Genomic DNA, 15,626 nt, shown 5'->3' with positions numbered 1-15,626 from the left:
GGAGCTTGAGCTTGAGCTTGAGCTCCACGTTTTTTGCACGTCTTCTACGAGTGATGTCACTGGAGGTAGGGTTAGGGGTGGGGTTGGTGTACAAGAGTTCATGCTCCCCCTCGCTGGAGCTCAGCTCTGCTCAAATGGCTCTGCAGCGAGCACCCTCTCAAATGCCAACTGACCCAGCCGAGGCTCGAACCAGTGGCCTTCTTGCTGTGAGGCGACAGAATTACCTACTGCGCCACCCATTATAACATTATTCTACATTATATTATGGCAACACGATGGCTCAGTGGTTAGCACTGTCGCTTTACAGCAAGAAGATCGCTGGTTCGAGTCCTGACAGGGTCAGTTGGCGTTTCTGTGTGGAGTTTGCATGTTCTCCCTGTGTTTGCGTGGGTTTTCTCCGGGGGCTCCGGTTTCCCCCATAGTCCAAAGACATGCGCTATAGATGAATTGGGTAAGCTAAAATTGTCATTTGAGTGAATGAGTGTGTATGGGTGTTTCCCTGAGATGGGTTGCAGCTGGAATGGAATCCGCTGCGTAAAAAAATATGCTTGCTAAGTTTGTGGTTCATTCTGCTGTGGTGACCCCAGATTAACAATACAAAAAAAAAGAATGAATGAATAATTGGATTGATATATTATACTGATGTAACATTTTTCTTCTACTGAGTTCATGAATTTATCAGAAACCTGACACAATCTTGTCATGTCAATAAAAGGATGACAGTTCAAAGTGTAAAACATTAATCAAAATTATATTTTAACAACTTTCTAAATATAAAATCTGCTACACTACATTTTTAAAAGTAACATCAATAAATGATTTTGCCAAAATATTTAATAATAATCTTCCTAATATATATTTAAAAGTAATACTTAATACGTACTTAAAAATCTCCACATTCCTAAGATATTCCACACTTTAAGCCCTCTATAAACTCAAAAAATGAATTTTAAATCATAAAAAAATGAAGATGCATATTCAAGTTGGTGTCTGTACGCATTAAACAGATTCAGACCCAAAAACTGAGCAAATGATTAGTCTGGTGGATCTGGTTAATTAAGTTGGACTGTCAGCTTACTAAGATCAGAAGCTCTAAATGTTTCAAAACGCCAACACCAATTTAGGGCTTCCCCAGCGACTCAATTTCCTCTCTGGGTTTTAAAAAGAGACTTTGACCCTGGTCCCGCTGGACGTTCTCAGAAGTGAGACTCTAGATGTAATGCCTTTTGAGTGAACCTAGATTACGATCTCTTTCATCCTCAGAGTAAACAGTGTAGTGGAGCAGGACCTCAAGGACAAGCGAAGCATTCAGTGAACGCTTCCCTCTGTCTGTGTACCTGATCCAGCTCTTTCTTCTGCCGAATTCTCTCAGCATCAGCCTCTGCTATGATCTTCAGCAGCTCCTGCTCCTGCGCCTGCTGTTTCGCAAGCAGCTGCTTCGTCTCTTGGGCCTGAAGCTTCATCTTCTGCAGCTCAGCCTGATTGAATTAAAAATAATAATAATAAATTAATAAAAATTGTATTTAATGTATTTCCAACATTCCTATTCAGATTCAACTTTTTTTATGTTTCCTAAAAATATTATTAAAAATAAAATTATATAATAAAGTTATAAACATCAAAAACATACATACAAATGAAACCATCTTGACTAAATATTGTCACCAGTAAGCCTATGCAGATCATTGGAGAACTATAATTTATAATTATAATTAATGATAAATGTATTCTAATGCTTTTAATTATTGTTTAATTAACTATAATTTATAATTAATTCAACAATAATTAAAAGCATTAGAATAAATTTATTATTTTTAATTGTATAAACTCTTCTCCCAGAGATGGGTTGCGGCTGGAGGGGCATCTGCTGAGTAAAAACTTGCTGGATGAGTTGGCGGTTCATTCCGCTGTGGCGACCCCGGAATAATAATAGGACTAAGCCAACAAGAAAATGCATGAATGAATGAATGTATAAACTCTCCCATCTAATATTGAAAATTGACATTTAACAACATTGCCTTTTTTTTAAGCTAACTTCTATTCTTTTTAAAATCTGCACACATTTTCACCCAATGATGATAATTGTTTACACATTTATAAAAAAAAAATCACAAAATAATAATGAATCACTTTTCTCTCTTGACATTTAACACAGCATTTTATGTTCTCCCCTTCTCTGGCTTACGGTTTAACTTTTGAATGCATTGTACTGACAAGATAAACAAGTTTGCATTGATGAGGCTTTAGTAAACATTTCACATGCACACAATAGCTGCTCTTTGCGGTGGTTTGCGTAAGGAGGATGGGATATGCTGCTGATTGATGTGTTGTGCGTGTGGTTTAGAAGTGCAGTGTGATTTTCTGAGCAAATCTTGTCCTTCAGCATGGTGGTCTATCTATATCTGCGAGTCTAAAACAACCTGAAGTTCAGGGCTGCTATTTGGCTATTCTGCAGTGTATTTCTCTGCTTGTGTAGACATTCTGGACTCTAGTACAAAAGCAAACACGGAATAAAAAAGGACTCTAATTACCCTTCTAATAAATGCCCCTGGTTCTATTAAGAGCAATTCATCAGCGCATGTTATTTCAGAGAAAACACTGCTTATTTCTGTGGTCGTTTATCAAAATGTAATCATTTTCTTTTGCCTCTTTTGTTGTTTTGCTGATGTAACCATTCTGGAACGGTTAAGGGGAAATGAGTTCAACCAGTGTTTTCAAAAAAACGTCACTTTTTGTTGCAGTTTTTAGTAAATGTTCACTTTTTAAAACCCACATTATTTCCCTGCAAATACAAACACATTACAAACAAATTGCATCAGCCTAATCTATTATTAAACGGTTGTTCTGACTAATTACATAACGTTTTTCCTTTGAAACTCATTTTGTTTTTTATCTACAAAAATATGTAATATTAAAATTAAAGGTTTTATCTGTATAATATATCGATCTAATAAGTTATTTAAAATAATATTATATAATAATATAATATTATATAATAATAATATTATTATTATAACAAAACAAACAAACAATATATATATATATACAATAGTCATACAATAAAAATAATAATATAATGAATTAAAATAAAACAAAAGAAAACAAAATAAAATAAAAACATCAAAAAAATTAAATAAAATAAAAAATAATAAATTAAATGAATATTAAAATAAATTATAAAATAAAATAAATAAAAACATGAATAAAATAAAAAAAATGAATAAAAGAAAATAAAATTATTATAAATAAAACTAAACTAAACTAAATAGAAAAAATAAAATAACTAAACATAAATCAAATAAAATAAATTACATTTTGAAATAAAAATAAATATTAAAATAAAATAATCTATTAAAACAAAACAAACAGAAACTAAATCTAAAACATAAAATAAAATAAATAAAAACATCCATAAAATAAAATGAAACAAATGTTAAAGGTAAAATAAAATTTAAAATATATATCAAAATTAAAAAAATATATAAAAAAATAAAATGAATAAAATCATTAACAAAATAAAATAAATATAAATAAATATAAAAAATATATATTAAAATAAAAATTAATAAAATAAAACAAAACAAATAATTAATAAAATAATATAACATTTTATAAAAAACAATAAAATAAAATAAAAATAAAAAAGTAATAAAATAAAATAGAAGCATAAAAGTTGTATTGCACAAAATCACTAATTTTATTTGTTTCTATTAAGTAGTGAGTAAATAAGTAGTCCAAAAAAAATAATAATAATAATCTCGAATTTATAGTCATATTATTGGCACAACTTGACGCCAGCTTTAATGCATTAATATTGATCCAATACTGTCTGACTTTGAGAAACAGGAGGTCTGTAATTTAAATCAGCTTTTCATTTAGACTTAAGCATGTGTTCACGTTCATTTTTAAAGAGCTTATTAAAATGACTAAATTAATCCAGCCAGGAGCAGTGGGGGGTTGCTCTTTTGTTCCTCCAATATGGTTGTTTACTTAATTTTAATAACATAATAGGTGCTGACAGATCCATTACCCAGATCCTTTATTTTGACATCAGATTTGCTTTTTTTCCTCTCTCTCTTCCCTGTTCAAAGTCACATAACCTTTGTGTTTATCCTAATATTATGGGCATTTCTGTCTTTCTGAAGATGTGCAAGAGGTCAGAAAGCTGTAGTACGCTCCCTTCAGTGAGAGACTGTAATATTTCATCAAGACATTTGACTTCAAAATCCATCTCTGTCTCTCGCCTTTCTTTGACACTTATTTGGTCGCCTGCAGCAAATGCGGTGGGGTAAACATATAGGTCTGCCAAGAAAGTAGAAAACAGATGGGAAAAAAGTGTATGGGAAAGATAAAAAGAGACAGAGGGAAGACAGGCGTGAGTGCTTTACACTTCATTTGATACCAGTCTTAACCTTTATCCCCTGAGAGAGGGAGAGGGGGGGGGGGTGGTTATATCAGAAAACCAGAGCAACAGCAAATCAGCAAATAAGTAGGCAGATCAGGTGCTCATGTGTCAAATCTTTTTTTACTGATAATTTACTGCATATATGTACCTTTTTATACGTCTTCATCAAGTAATCACCTTTTTTCTAATAGGTTAATGGTTTTATTGATCGATTGACTCACTGATCAATTGATTTGCTGATAGATTGACTCACTGATCAATTGATTGGCTGATAGATTGACTCACTGGTCAATTAATTTGTTGGTCGATTGACTCACTGGTCTTTTCATTTGTTGGTCGACTGACTCACTGGCCGATTAATTTCTTGGTTGATTGACTCACTGGTCAAATGATTTGCTGATCGATTGACTCACTGATCGATTGATTTGTTGGTCGATTGACTCACTGGTTGATTGATTTGCTGATCAATTGACTCACTGGTCGATTGATTTGTTGGTCGATTGACTCACTGGTCGATTGATTTGTTGGTCAATTGACTCACTGGTTGATTGATTTGCTGATCAATTGACTCACTGGTCGATTGATTTGTTGGTCGATTGACTCACTGGTCGATTGACTCACTGGTTGATTAATTTGTTGGTCGATTGACTCACTGGTTGATTAATTTGTTGGTCGATTGATTCACTGGTCGATTGATTTGTCGGTCGATTGGTCGGTTAACTGATCTGTTGATTGGTTGGTTAGTTAAATGTTTGATTGGCTCATTGATTGATTTATTGATCGATAAACTCACTGGTTGATTGAATTGTTGGTTGATTGACTCACTGGTCAATTGATTTGATGGTCGATTGGTCATTCAGTTGGTTGATTGATCTGTTGGTTGGTTGGTTGGTTGGTTTGTTAAATGTTTGATTGGCTTACAGGTTGATTGATTGACTCACTGATTGATTTATTGATAGATTGATTCACTGGTCAATTGACTCACTGGTCGACTGATTTGTTGGTCGATTGGTTGGTTGGTTGTTTAATTAATCTGCTGAGCTGGTTAAATGTTTGTTTGGTTCATTGATTGATTGATTAATTGAATTACTGATCAATCTATTGATCGATTGACTCACTGGTCAATTGATTTGTTTGTCATTGACTCACTGGTCGATTGATTTGCTAATCGATTGGTCAATCGGTTGACTGATTGATCTGTTGATTGGTTAGTTGGTTAGTTAAATGTTTGTTTGACTCACTGGTTGATTGACTGATTGACTCACTGGTCGATTGATTTGTTGGTCGATTGGTTAGTCAGTTGGTTGATTGATTGGTTGGTTAAATATTCGACTCACTGGTTGGTTGATTGATTAATTGATTGATTGGTTGATTGATTGATTGATTGATTGATTGATTGATTGATTGATTGATTTGATAATTGATTTGATAATTAATTTGTTGGTGGGTTGATTGATTGGTTGGTTGGTTGTCTGGTTGATTGATTGATTGACTCACTGGTTGAATGACTCACTGGTTGATTGATTGATTGATTGATTGATTGATTGATTGATTGATTGATTGATTGATTGATTGATTGATTGATTGATTGATTGATTGATTGATTGATTGATTGATTGATTGATTGATTGTGTACATTTTGCTCCAGTCTTCAGATGAAATTATTGTGATGTTCTGATTCGGCTCTCAAAGAAAATTTATTTTCATTTGCCATGTTGAAAAATGTTGTGCTGCATAATAGTTTAATGGAGTTTACTTTTCAGTTCAGAACATTTTTTATTTCATTATGAAATGTAGTTTTCTTTAAAAAGCATTTATTTGAAATTTTTTATGTTTTGTAAAATAAATGTCTTACCTGCCACTTTTTGTAATTGTAATTTGTAATTTAAAAAAATTGTAATTTAGAAAAATCTATCACTTTAGTGTTAACCACTCTAGACTCTAGAATATGTTTTTCCATTACATTTTTTCATTGTTTTTCTAAATTACACTTGCACCGCTCGTCTTTTGCAGCAACTCGAACCTTGCATCCTGTTTTTACTAATAAGTTAAAACAAATGTAACTTTTACATACTCTGCTGCTGATTAATGTCACTTCCAAACAGTGGATGAATTAAAAGAATGTGGAGGCGGGACAAGCATTGCAAGCTTCTGCTTAGATTAGCAAGTTGAACTACTAGAAATAATAATGAACACCTGAGGTGTTGACGTGGCCTCGATGCAAAGCATTCAACAGACCCATAGAATAATTTGCTATATCAACTGGATGGATGTACAACATCCCTTAAAGGCAAATAAAATAAATGACTTCACAGCATTTCCCTATTCTGAAACCTGCACTGTGACAGCCTAATAAACGAACAACATCATGCATCGTAGATGACAAGACCTTTGACTTGGTCTAAAATCTTTCTCGTTAACATTAAACCCAGACCAACAGCGAGAGGTCATTTTAAAGGTCGTCCCATTTACCGTGAGACGCAGCTGAAATCTCAAATCATCGTTTAGAACGCGCCTGCATTCTTTACACATCATCACTTCCCTTTTTTTACGACATTAAACTCTGAAAGTTTCTCGCGGTTCAGTGCTAAACATTTGGAGACAGTGTCTGGAGCATGTAATAAGATTTCTCAGAGATCGATGTCGCCTCTCGGCATGCATAACAACCAGCTGGACGGAGCCGGTGCTGAGCGCAGCCTCTCCCATCATTACCCCCTGCCCAAGCCTCTTGTGATGAGAAAGTGTAGCCCGTTCATTAACATGCTAATCAATTCTTATGAAGTGGCCTAATTGTTTTTTTTCATGGGGTGAGAGTTAGCCAGAAGACTCTGGAGCGTTGGCCGACTTCGAACACCCCAAGTGCTGCTTTCTTGGTAGCTTTGTCATGGCTGGAGGTAATAAACAACAACAAGAAGAGCTGAAAGGTCAATGTCTTGGCACAATAGACTTTGTGTGGAGACGAGAGACCGGCAGGACAAAAGGGCACTGCTTCCTATGAAGCCGTCTGTTGAGGGAAGCCATCTTATAAACACTTGAAAATGCCCTTTTAAGGAATAGTTCACCCAAAACATGAAAATCCGTTCGTCATTGCTCATCCTCACGTCATTTTAGATCTGTAAGGCTTTCTGTCTTCTACACAGTGCAAAATAAGGTATTTTGAAGAACGCTGAGCTACAGGAAAACAAGATGCTTTTTTTTGTGTTCTACTTATGAAGGTTTTGAGGTGAGTGATGCTAAACAAATTGTGATTTTTGGGTGAGCTACTCCTTTAAAAGCCATTCCTGAGGGTTTATATGAAGTGCTGGGTGGATTGTTTGTAACTTTTACTCTGTTACTGATTACAAATTACATGATGTAACTTTTGGATTACTTTCAGATTACTTTTCTGTTTTAATTCACCCCCAAAATTCAAATCATAGATTGTCAATTATTTCTAATATTTGCATGGTCTTTCTATATTGTGAATAAAGTCAATTTAAAAACTTTGGCCTATTATTTTTAACCATTTTGTATTTGCAGAATGTATACACATTTGTCAAGTATGCTGCTCACTTCATTGTCTTCACAATTGAATTTGCAGCACTATGTTTATGGATAGCTTATTAATCTGATTTATTAGTCATTTCACTGATGTATATCTCTACTAGCTTAAGGGGGAAATCATGCTTCTGTAAACACAGTTATTGCATTGTTTACAGTATATACACATTGAGATGTTATTTGTTTTTATCAACACTGCTTGTCACAATGCATATTTTTCTTGCCTTGATCTAGCCAGTTTCAATCAGTCATTTGAGATTGTAATTATTTTAAAATACACACAGATTTCTGTGATTTCAGAACAGATTCAAAGCAGAAACCTCAGAGCACAGCTCTTCTCTCAGTTTACCTCTGCAATATACAATTTCAAAGAAACTGAAAGGACTTCAGGGGCAAAAGAAAGAAGTGGATGAAGCAATAATTCATGTACTTTTCATTCTCAGAACAGATTAAAGGACCAGATTTACAAACAGCTTGCCAACGCATACTCTCATTTGGCATTACAAAACTACTGTCAGACATTCAGTGAAACGGCGCTGAAATTTGCACTGGAAAAAAGCGTGAATGCAAATATTTGTGAGGCTGACATTATTGAATATATACAGTTGAAGTCAGAATTATTAGCCCTCCTGAATTACAACCCCAAATCAGAAAAAGTTGGGACAGTACGGAAAACGCAAATAAACAATAAAGTAGTGATTTCCAATTGTACTTTGACAATATGAACACAAATTATTTCATGTCTTGTCTAGTCAACTTCATTTCATTTGTAAAAATACATCCTTTCTTGTCATTTAGACCTGCAACACTTTCCAAAAAAAGTTGGGAGAGGAGCAGTTTAGGTCTTGTAATCAGGTCAGTTGGCTAAATAATGGTGTGACTTGAAACTGGTGATGTCAACAGGTGGTTTTAAATATGATTTGGTACAAAAGCAGCATCTAAAAAAGGTCTAGTCATTTGGGAGCAAAGATGGGCTGAGGATTGCGTTTGCCAACAAATATATGAAAAAATTATTGAAAAGTTTAAAGACAATGTTCTTCAAAGAAAGATAGGAAGACATTTGGATATTTCACCTTCAACAGCACATAACATAATTAAAGGTTCAGGGAATCTGGAGGAATTTCAGTGATTTAAGGACAAGGGCACAAGTCTAAGCTGAACAACAGTGATCATCAGACACCACATCATGAAACGTCATTCATCTATAAGCAATATCACCACATGGGCTCAGGACTACTTTGGCAAACCTTTGTCAAGTACCACATTATGTAGTTTTATCCACAAATGCCAGTTAAAGTTGTACAGCTCCAAAAGGAAGCCCTATGTTAACAATGTCTAGAAGTACTTGAATCCTCTGGGCTCATAGGCATCAGGGATGAACCATCACACAGTAGAAGCGTGTACTGTGGTCAGATGAATCTGCATTTCAGGTATTTTGGGGAGAAAGAAATGCTGTGTGCTTTGAGCTAAAGAAAAACAGATCATACAGACTGTTACCAGTAACATGGGCTCAGGACTACTTTTCCAAACCTTTGTCAAGCATTACAATATGTAGTTTTATCTACAAATGCCAGGTCAAATTGTACTGTGCCAAAAGGAAGCCCTATGTTAGCAGTGTTTAGAAGTGCCGTTGAATCATCTGGGCTCAGAGGCATCTGGGATGAACTATTACACAGTGGAAATGTGTACTGTGGTCAGATGAATCAGTATTTCAGGCATTTTCAGGAGAAAATATTGCTGTGTGCTCTGGACCAAAGAATAAAGGGATCATTGAGACTGTTACCAGTAACATAGGTTCAGGACTACTTTTGCAAACCTTTGACAAATACCTCAATCCGTAGTTGTATCCACAAATGCCAGTTAAAATTGTTCTGTGCCAAAAGAAAGCCATATGCTAACAGTGTCCAAAAGTGCCGTTGAATCCTCTGGGCTCAAAGGCATCTGTGAATGACCATCACACAGTGGAAGTTTGTACTGTGATCAGATGAATCAGTATTTCGGGTTTTTATACAATGATTTGCCTAATTAACCTAATTTGCCTAATAAACCTAGTTAAGCCTTTAAATGTTACTTTAAGCTGAATATTAAGATCTTAAAATAGCTAGTAAAATATTATTTATTGTCATCATGGCAAAGATTAAAAAGAAAAACAGTTACAAAATTAGTTACTAAAACTATTATGTTGAAACGTGTTTAAAAAATCGTCTTTCTGTTAAACAGAATTTGGGAAAAAACATACAGGGGGGCTAATACTCAACTGTAAAACCTCAACTGTATAGATATATTTTTAAACAACCCATGGAGATATTAGGTTCTTCATGGAAACATCAACACTTATGAGAATTTTATAATTAAGAGAGTATGTATGTGTCGTGTTTAACAGTAGTAAATTCTACACTGTATTTTTACTGGCCTGGCTCTTATTTCCTGCAAGGCTTATGCTTTGACATTGACACGTCCTGACAGGACGGGAGGAAATGGCAAGGTAAAATGTGAAATCTAAAACGAACGCAATGACAGCTGCTGCATGGAAATGTAATGAACACAAGTTTGTCACCATTTACCAAAGGCTGATATTGACTTTTCCGTCACAGGCGTAATATTGCTGACAATTGTTAGATCTGTGGGTTGGCTGACAGAGAGTAGCTGACAAATTAATACCAGCGGTGACAATGACGGAAGTGCAAATCACCTTTTTCTACCTTCACTCAGCCTGAAGAAGTGAACGAAGCGTGACCTTTAAAGCAAAGAGGAGTGTGTGTGTGCCAATGCAAAACACTTTATATCTCCATTTTTTCTTGAATAACGCCATTTCTTGCACGTTGCTGTCATTTTGCCATTTGAAGTCAAAGTATGAGCAGCAAACTAGGCTAACCAGCAGTGCTGATGAGCAATCTGTAAATATCTACAAGTGTTTTCATTGTGGAAATTTCAAATATTATTATAATAAACATCTCGTAGGAGGTCCTGAAGTATCCTGTCTATTGACAGTGGATCACTGATACATGTAAATGTAACAAAATGGGAATCTACTGTATATTTAGTGAGCAAGAAACTAGTTATTTAGTTTTAGCTACTAAATAATACACCATATGAACTAAGCAAAATCAGTAACATGGCTCAGGAATTAACAACTGAAAATGGAAAGGGATGACAGTTTGAGTATACATCTAACTAAAATATCCAACTAAAGTCTTGATTCACCAAGCACATCCTAAGATATCACACTCAATGTGTTAAGGTAAATGAAACACATTCTAATGTTAGTTTAACTATAGGTGCACCTCAGGGTTGTGTATGCTCCCTTATCCTGTTTACTTTGTATACAAATAACTGTTTTGAGAATAGTGGAAATCTCTGAATATTTTGGACTCAAACACCACATTTGTCTTAGAATCAGTATACATAAAAAGACAACATGTAACATTTACCAACAACAATGAGATTTAAAAAGAACTTTCAAGGTAGTTTGCCATTTAAAATGCTTTTGGACTCTGATATAAATGACTTCTTATGATGGTTATTTTACACAAAGGAAATCTGTATCGCTTCCCTGATGGCAGTACTTCATGGATTAGAAATATAACATTTATTAAAATTTGCGATTACTTTTGCGTTCTTAAAAACCAACAACTCATAGATTGTGGTGCATGCTCTCTTACACTAATCCTCCCACTTCGAATGTTATCACTCGATTGAATCGGTGTTATCAGTGGTAGATGACAGATATGGGGCAGTAGGAGCCGTCTGTGCCTACAGGTAGGCTTAGAGGGCTGTTATCATCCATCAACATGGTTAAACCAAGAAAAAGATGTGACTGGCTTTATTATATCTAGATAAATATGTCTAGATATCTATATCAAATCTAGAAAGCTAGTACAATTTACGTTTTTGTGTGACTAATTCACATGTATTTACATTGACATTATTAACATTTTATTGATTACAGTTATTTTATTTCACCAAAATTACACACATTTCATACTGTGAAAACAAATATTATGCTTCATCAGTAGTTAGAAACATTCAGTTGGCGAAACAGTATTATTACCTCATCAGCTTCAGCTCCTCAAAATAATGGATGAATGATGATTTTGAATGGGATTTTTTTAACACCATGTGACAACAGCGCCACTCTCACTTTTGACAATATATCAGGGGCTTAAGCACCCAAAGCTTCAACTACCTGACTGTCTTTTTGGGAGAGCCAGTGAGGAGTCCATTACAGTAATCCATCCTGTTGCTGATAAAAGCATGAATAAGTTTCTTTAAATCCTCACTAGAAACAAAGCATCTAATTCTTGCAATGTTTTTGAGATGATAGTATGCTAGTATGCTGATTTAGTTACTGGCATCACTACTGATTCTCAGATCTGACTCCAGAATAACATCAAGATTCTTGACCTTATTATTTGTTGTTTTAGCCCTAGAGCCAAAGTACGCATTCTTTGTTCCCAAATGTAATGACATCCAGAGTATTTTATATTGTGATTATTCTCATGTAAATAGAAAAACACATTTAGATATAGAGTAAACAGGATATGAATGCATACGCACCCCTGAGGTGCACCTAAACTAGTGAATCTAACAATGTAAAATGTATTGTTTACCTTAACACATTGAGTGCGTTTTTTGTATCAAGACTTTAGTTATATATTTTTTCAAACATTTACCCTTCATTCTTGCTCAAAATCATTTCTAAGCTCTAAGAAAGCTAATAATTTACAATTTTCTCATAATTTTGAATGCCATTGGAAATAAATTATATTTGTTGATTTATTTGTCAATCTCTAGCCATCCAAAATTTGGGTTCAGTTGTCAAATCACCAAATTAGCCTCGAGCTTGTCGAACAGAACATATCCTTGCGTTCCACTTTTTCCTTCACAGTTCATTATAGACATAAACTCAAGACTAACCAAGAGACATACCCGTAAGAATAATAAATGAGATGAATTAAGCTTTTATGAGAAAATGGGCAAATGGCATGTTCCCCTGCCTCCCTCCATCTGCATGTGGCCGACAACTTTATTGAATAATGAATCTCTCACATTCAGTGGCCTTCCGTCTGAAGCAAGGGGCAAATGACACATACAAAAAAAAGCATTATGAAGCAAAGACTAAAAACAGAAATGACTGTTAACGACATACTAAAAGGCTTCCAACCACTTAAAGCTCAATTACATATTCCTCAAAGCACAGAGGCAGAAGCACACTGGAGACATTTTGAAAAATCAAACATATGGCTTCCTATGTTGGCAGGGCTTTGAAAATATTCCATATGAAAATGCAAAGTGTTAAGAAAGCAGCTAAATTATACTAATGCAATAAAGGTTACATGATAATGTTTTGTTTCATGATTGTGTTTTCCAGGTATATTTGAGTTTTTTAACCTGTATGTAGTGAAGATTTAAAGCTGCCATTGAATGAAGGACTGTATTTACCAGTGCATTGTTGATGGAAATGGCATACCTTTAGCCACAAACACCAATGCATACTCCTCCTCATACAAATCTCGTTTTAGCAAAGGACTACTGAAAATTATGCAAATCAGAACATAACACAGACTGTGACATATCTCCCCTTTAGTGTTTGATTGGTCAGAATGTTTCCCAGTGTGATAACAACAATACATGTTCTACTTTTAACAAAGCTCATTATTTTTTCTATGTGGGACTCTTATTTTGAAAGCAGGACAGCTCTGGAGTAACGCAGTAAGGAGCATCCCATCTCATCACAGCTTGTCAGAATGCCAAATACAGGAAAGACGAATTACAAGGTTAATCAGCAAATCAGAGCAGAGTTTAATAATATTCATGGCCCTTCCGAATAGGGTAAAAACAGCATGGGCATGTAATACATTACTGGAGAACTTCTGCACTAACCCAAGCAACATAAATTCTACAGTATATGTAGATAGAATTTCTCTCATTGGTAGGAACAGTTCAATAGGAAGGCCTGAAATGGAAAGAAAATAATAATAATGTGGTGCAACTGTAGAATTAACCCCATTAACTTTAAGTAAAGTTTCAAAACTATTTTCAAGAGAAGCATGTGATATGATTGATCGTAGCTGGTCCCTCATCTGTAAACATAAGCAAGCCAATCAGTTCATTCCAAGCTCAACATAAATAATCCATCTTACTCTACTTCCTTATCTTCATTTTTGAAGAACCTCGCCATCCACCCATCTCCCTCCTCCTCTTTCTAGGTTAATCCAGTATTGGGCCAAACAGTGGCTCAGTGGCTAGCACTGTTGCCTTACAGCAAGAAGGTCTCTGGTTCAAGTCCCAGCTCGGCCAGTTGGCATTTCTGCATGGAGTTTACTAGTTCTCCCCTTGCTCGTGTGGGTTTCCGCCGGGTACTCCGTTTTTTTTCCAACAGTCCAAAGACATGCAACATCACTGATGTTAGTGTACAAGTGTACAATAGAAACAGTATATGAGTACTTTTGTACTGAGCTTTCACCTTGTGGGTATTCGCTGGTGTGGTTGATGGTTTATTCCACAAGGGCTGCCCCCTGATAATCAAGAAATAGGCCGAAGATTTAGGGAGCTCTTGAGAACTACCTGATTTTGTGCTCTCTTGCATTTTCATTAACCAGGTGGGAGCCTTAGGCTCAATAACCTCCAAGCTCAGGGTTCCCACCCAGGAAAGCATGCCAAATCTCCTAATATTATCAAGCATTATCTAAGTGTGAACTCTTGAAATGGTACTCATCTGGAATATGTTTCCCAAACTGAGCTACCATAGTACAATGCATCGTTTGGAAAATTAGCAATGCAGTGATGAGTGGTTCTCAAAACCGTACTTGCTCTCTCACAGATCCAGCATTTCAGCCATGTTAGTTTTAATGTAAAATGTCTGTTAAGAAGCTTTAAAGGGCCGATCACACCAAACACGCTTTTTCGTTCTGAAAATGAAAGGCCCATACCATAAAAAGAAGTACAGTGCACGTTTTACGTTACTAGGCAACGACTGAATCAGCTGCGTACAGTGCATGAGTGCTGCTGTTGATACTGTTATAATTGTATATATATATATATATATATATATATATATATATATATATATATATATATATATATATATATATATATATATATATATATATATATATATATATCAAAAATTTAGCAATCATACAGCTCCAGGTAACCCGAAACAGCTCCTTTAAAACAGGTAACTTGATATTCTCTCCTCTATCTTTAAAAGGCTCTGTAATAATAATAATAATAATAATAATAATTCTTTACAATTATAAAGTGCTTTTCTGGACACTTAAATTGCTTTACAGATTTTTGGGGGGAATCTCCTCATCCACCACCAGTGTGCTACATCCACCTGGATGACTCGACAGCAGACTACTATGCCAGACCACACACTACACACCAGCTGATTGGTGGAGAGGAGACAAAGTGATGAAGGCAATTATGATATAGGGAGGGTTAGGAGGCCATGATGGACAGTGGGAAAATTTGGCCAGGATGGCGTTAAACTCTTTTTCAGGACATCTTGGGATTTTTAATGACCACAAAGTCAGGACCTTGGTTTAACATCTCATCCAAAAGACGGCACCCACTAAGCAGTATAGAGTCCTTATCAATATACTGGGGTGGTAGGACCCACACAGACCACAGGTGGGTGCCCCCTGCTGGTCTCACTAACACCACTTCCGACGGC

General features: G+C 35.3%; 1 protein-coding gene across 1 annotated transcript in view; it reads right to left on the bottom strand.

Annotated features, from left to right (window-relative positions):
- The window catches only part of cfap58 (cilia and flagella associated protein 58), a gene marked incomplete at its 3' end in the record, with an annotated part of 145,647 nt that overhangs the window by 63,861 nt on the left and 66,160 nt on the right, over window positions 1-15,626 (bottom strand). Inside the window, 1 exon segment of the mRNA NM_001077556.4 lies at window positions 1,338-1,478. Coding sequence (NP_001071024.4) covers window positions 1,338-1,478 — 141 coding nt within the window.

This window comes from Danio rerio, chromosome 1 (genome assembly GCF_052040795.2).
Source record: "Danio rerio strain M-AB ecotype USA chromosome 1, GRCz13ab, whole genome shotgun sequence".
NCBI classification, from domain to species: domain Eukaryota; kingdom Metazoa; phylum Chordata; class Actinopteri; order Cypriniformes; family Danionidae; genus Danio; species Danio rerio.
The sequence above is the reverse complement of the archived record's forward strand: the minus strand, read 5'-3'. Positions and strand labels throughout refer to the sequence as shown.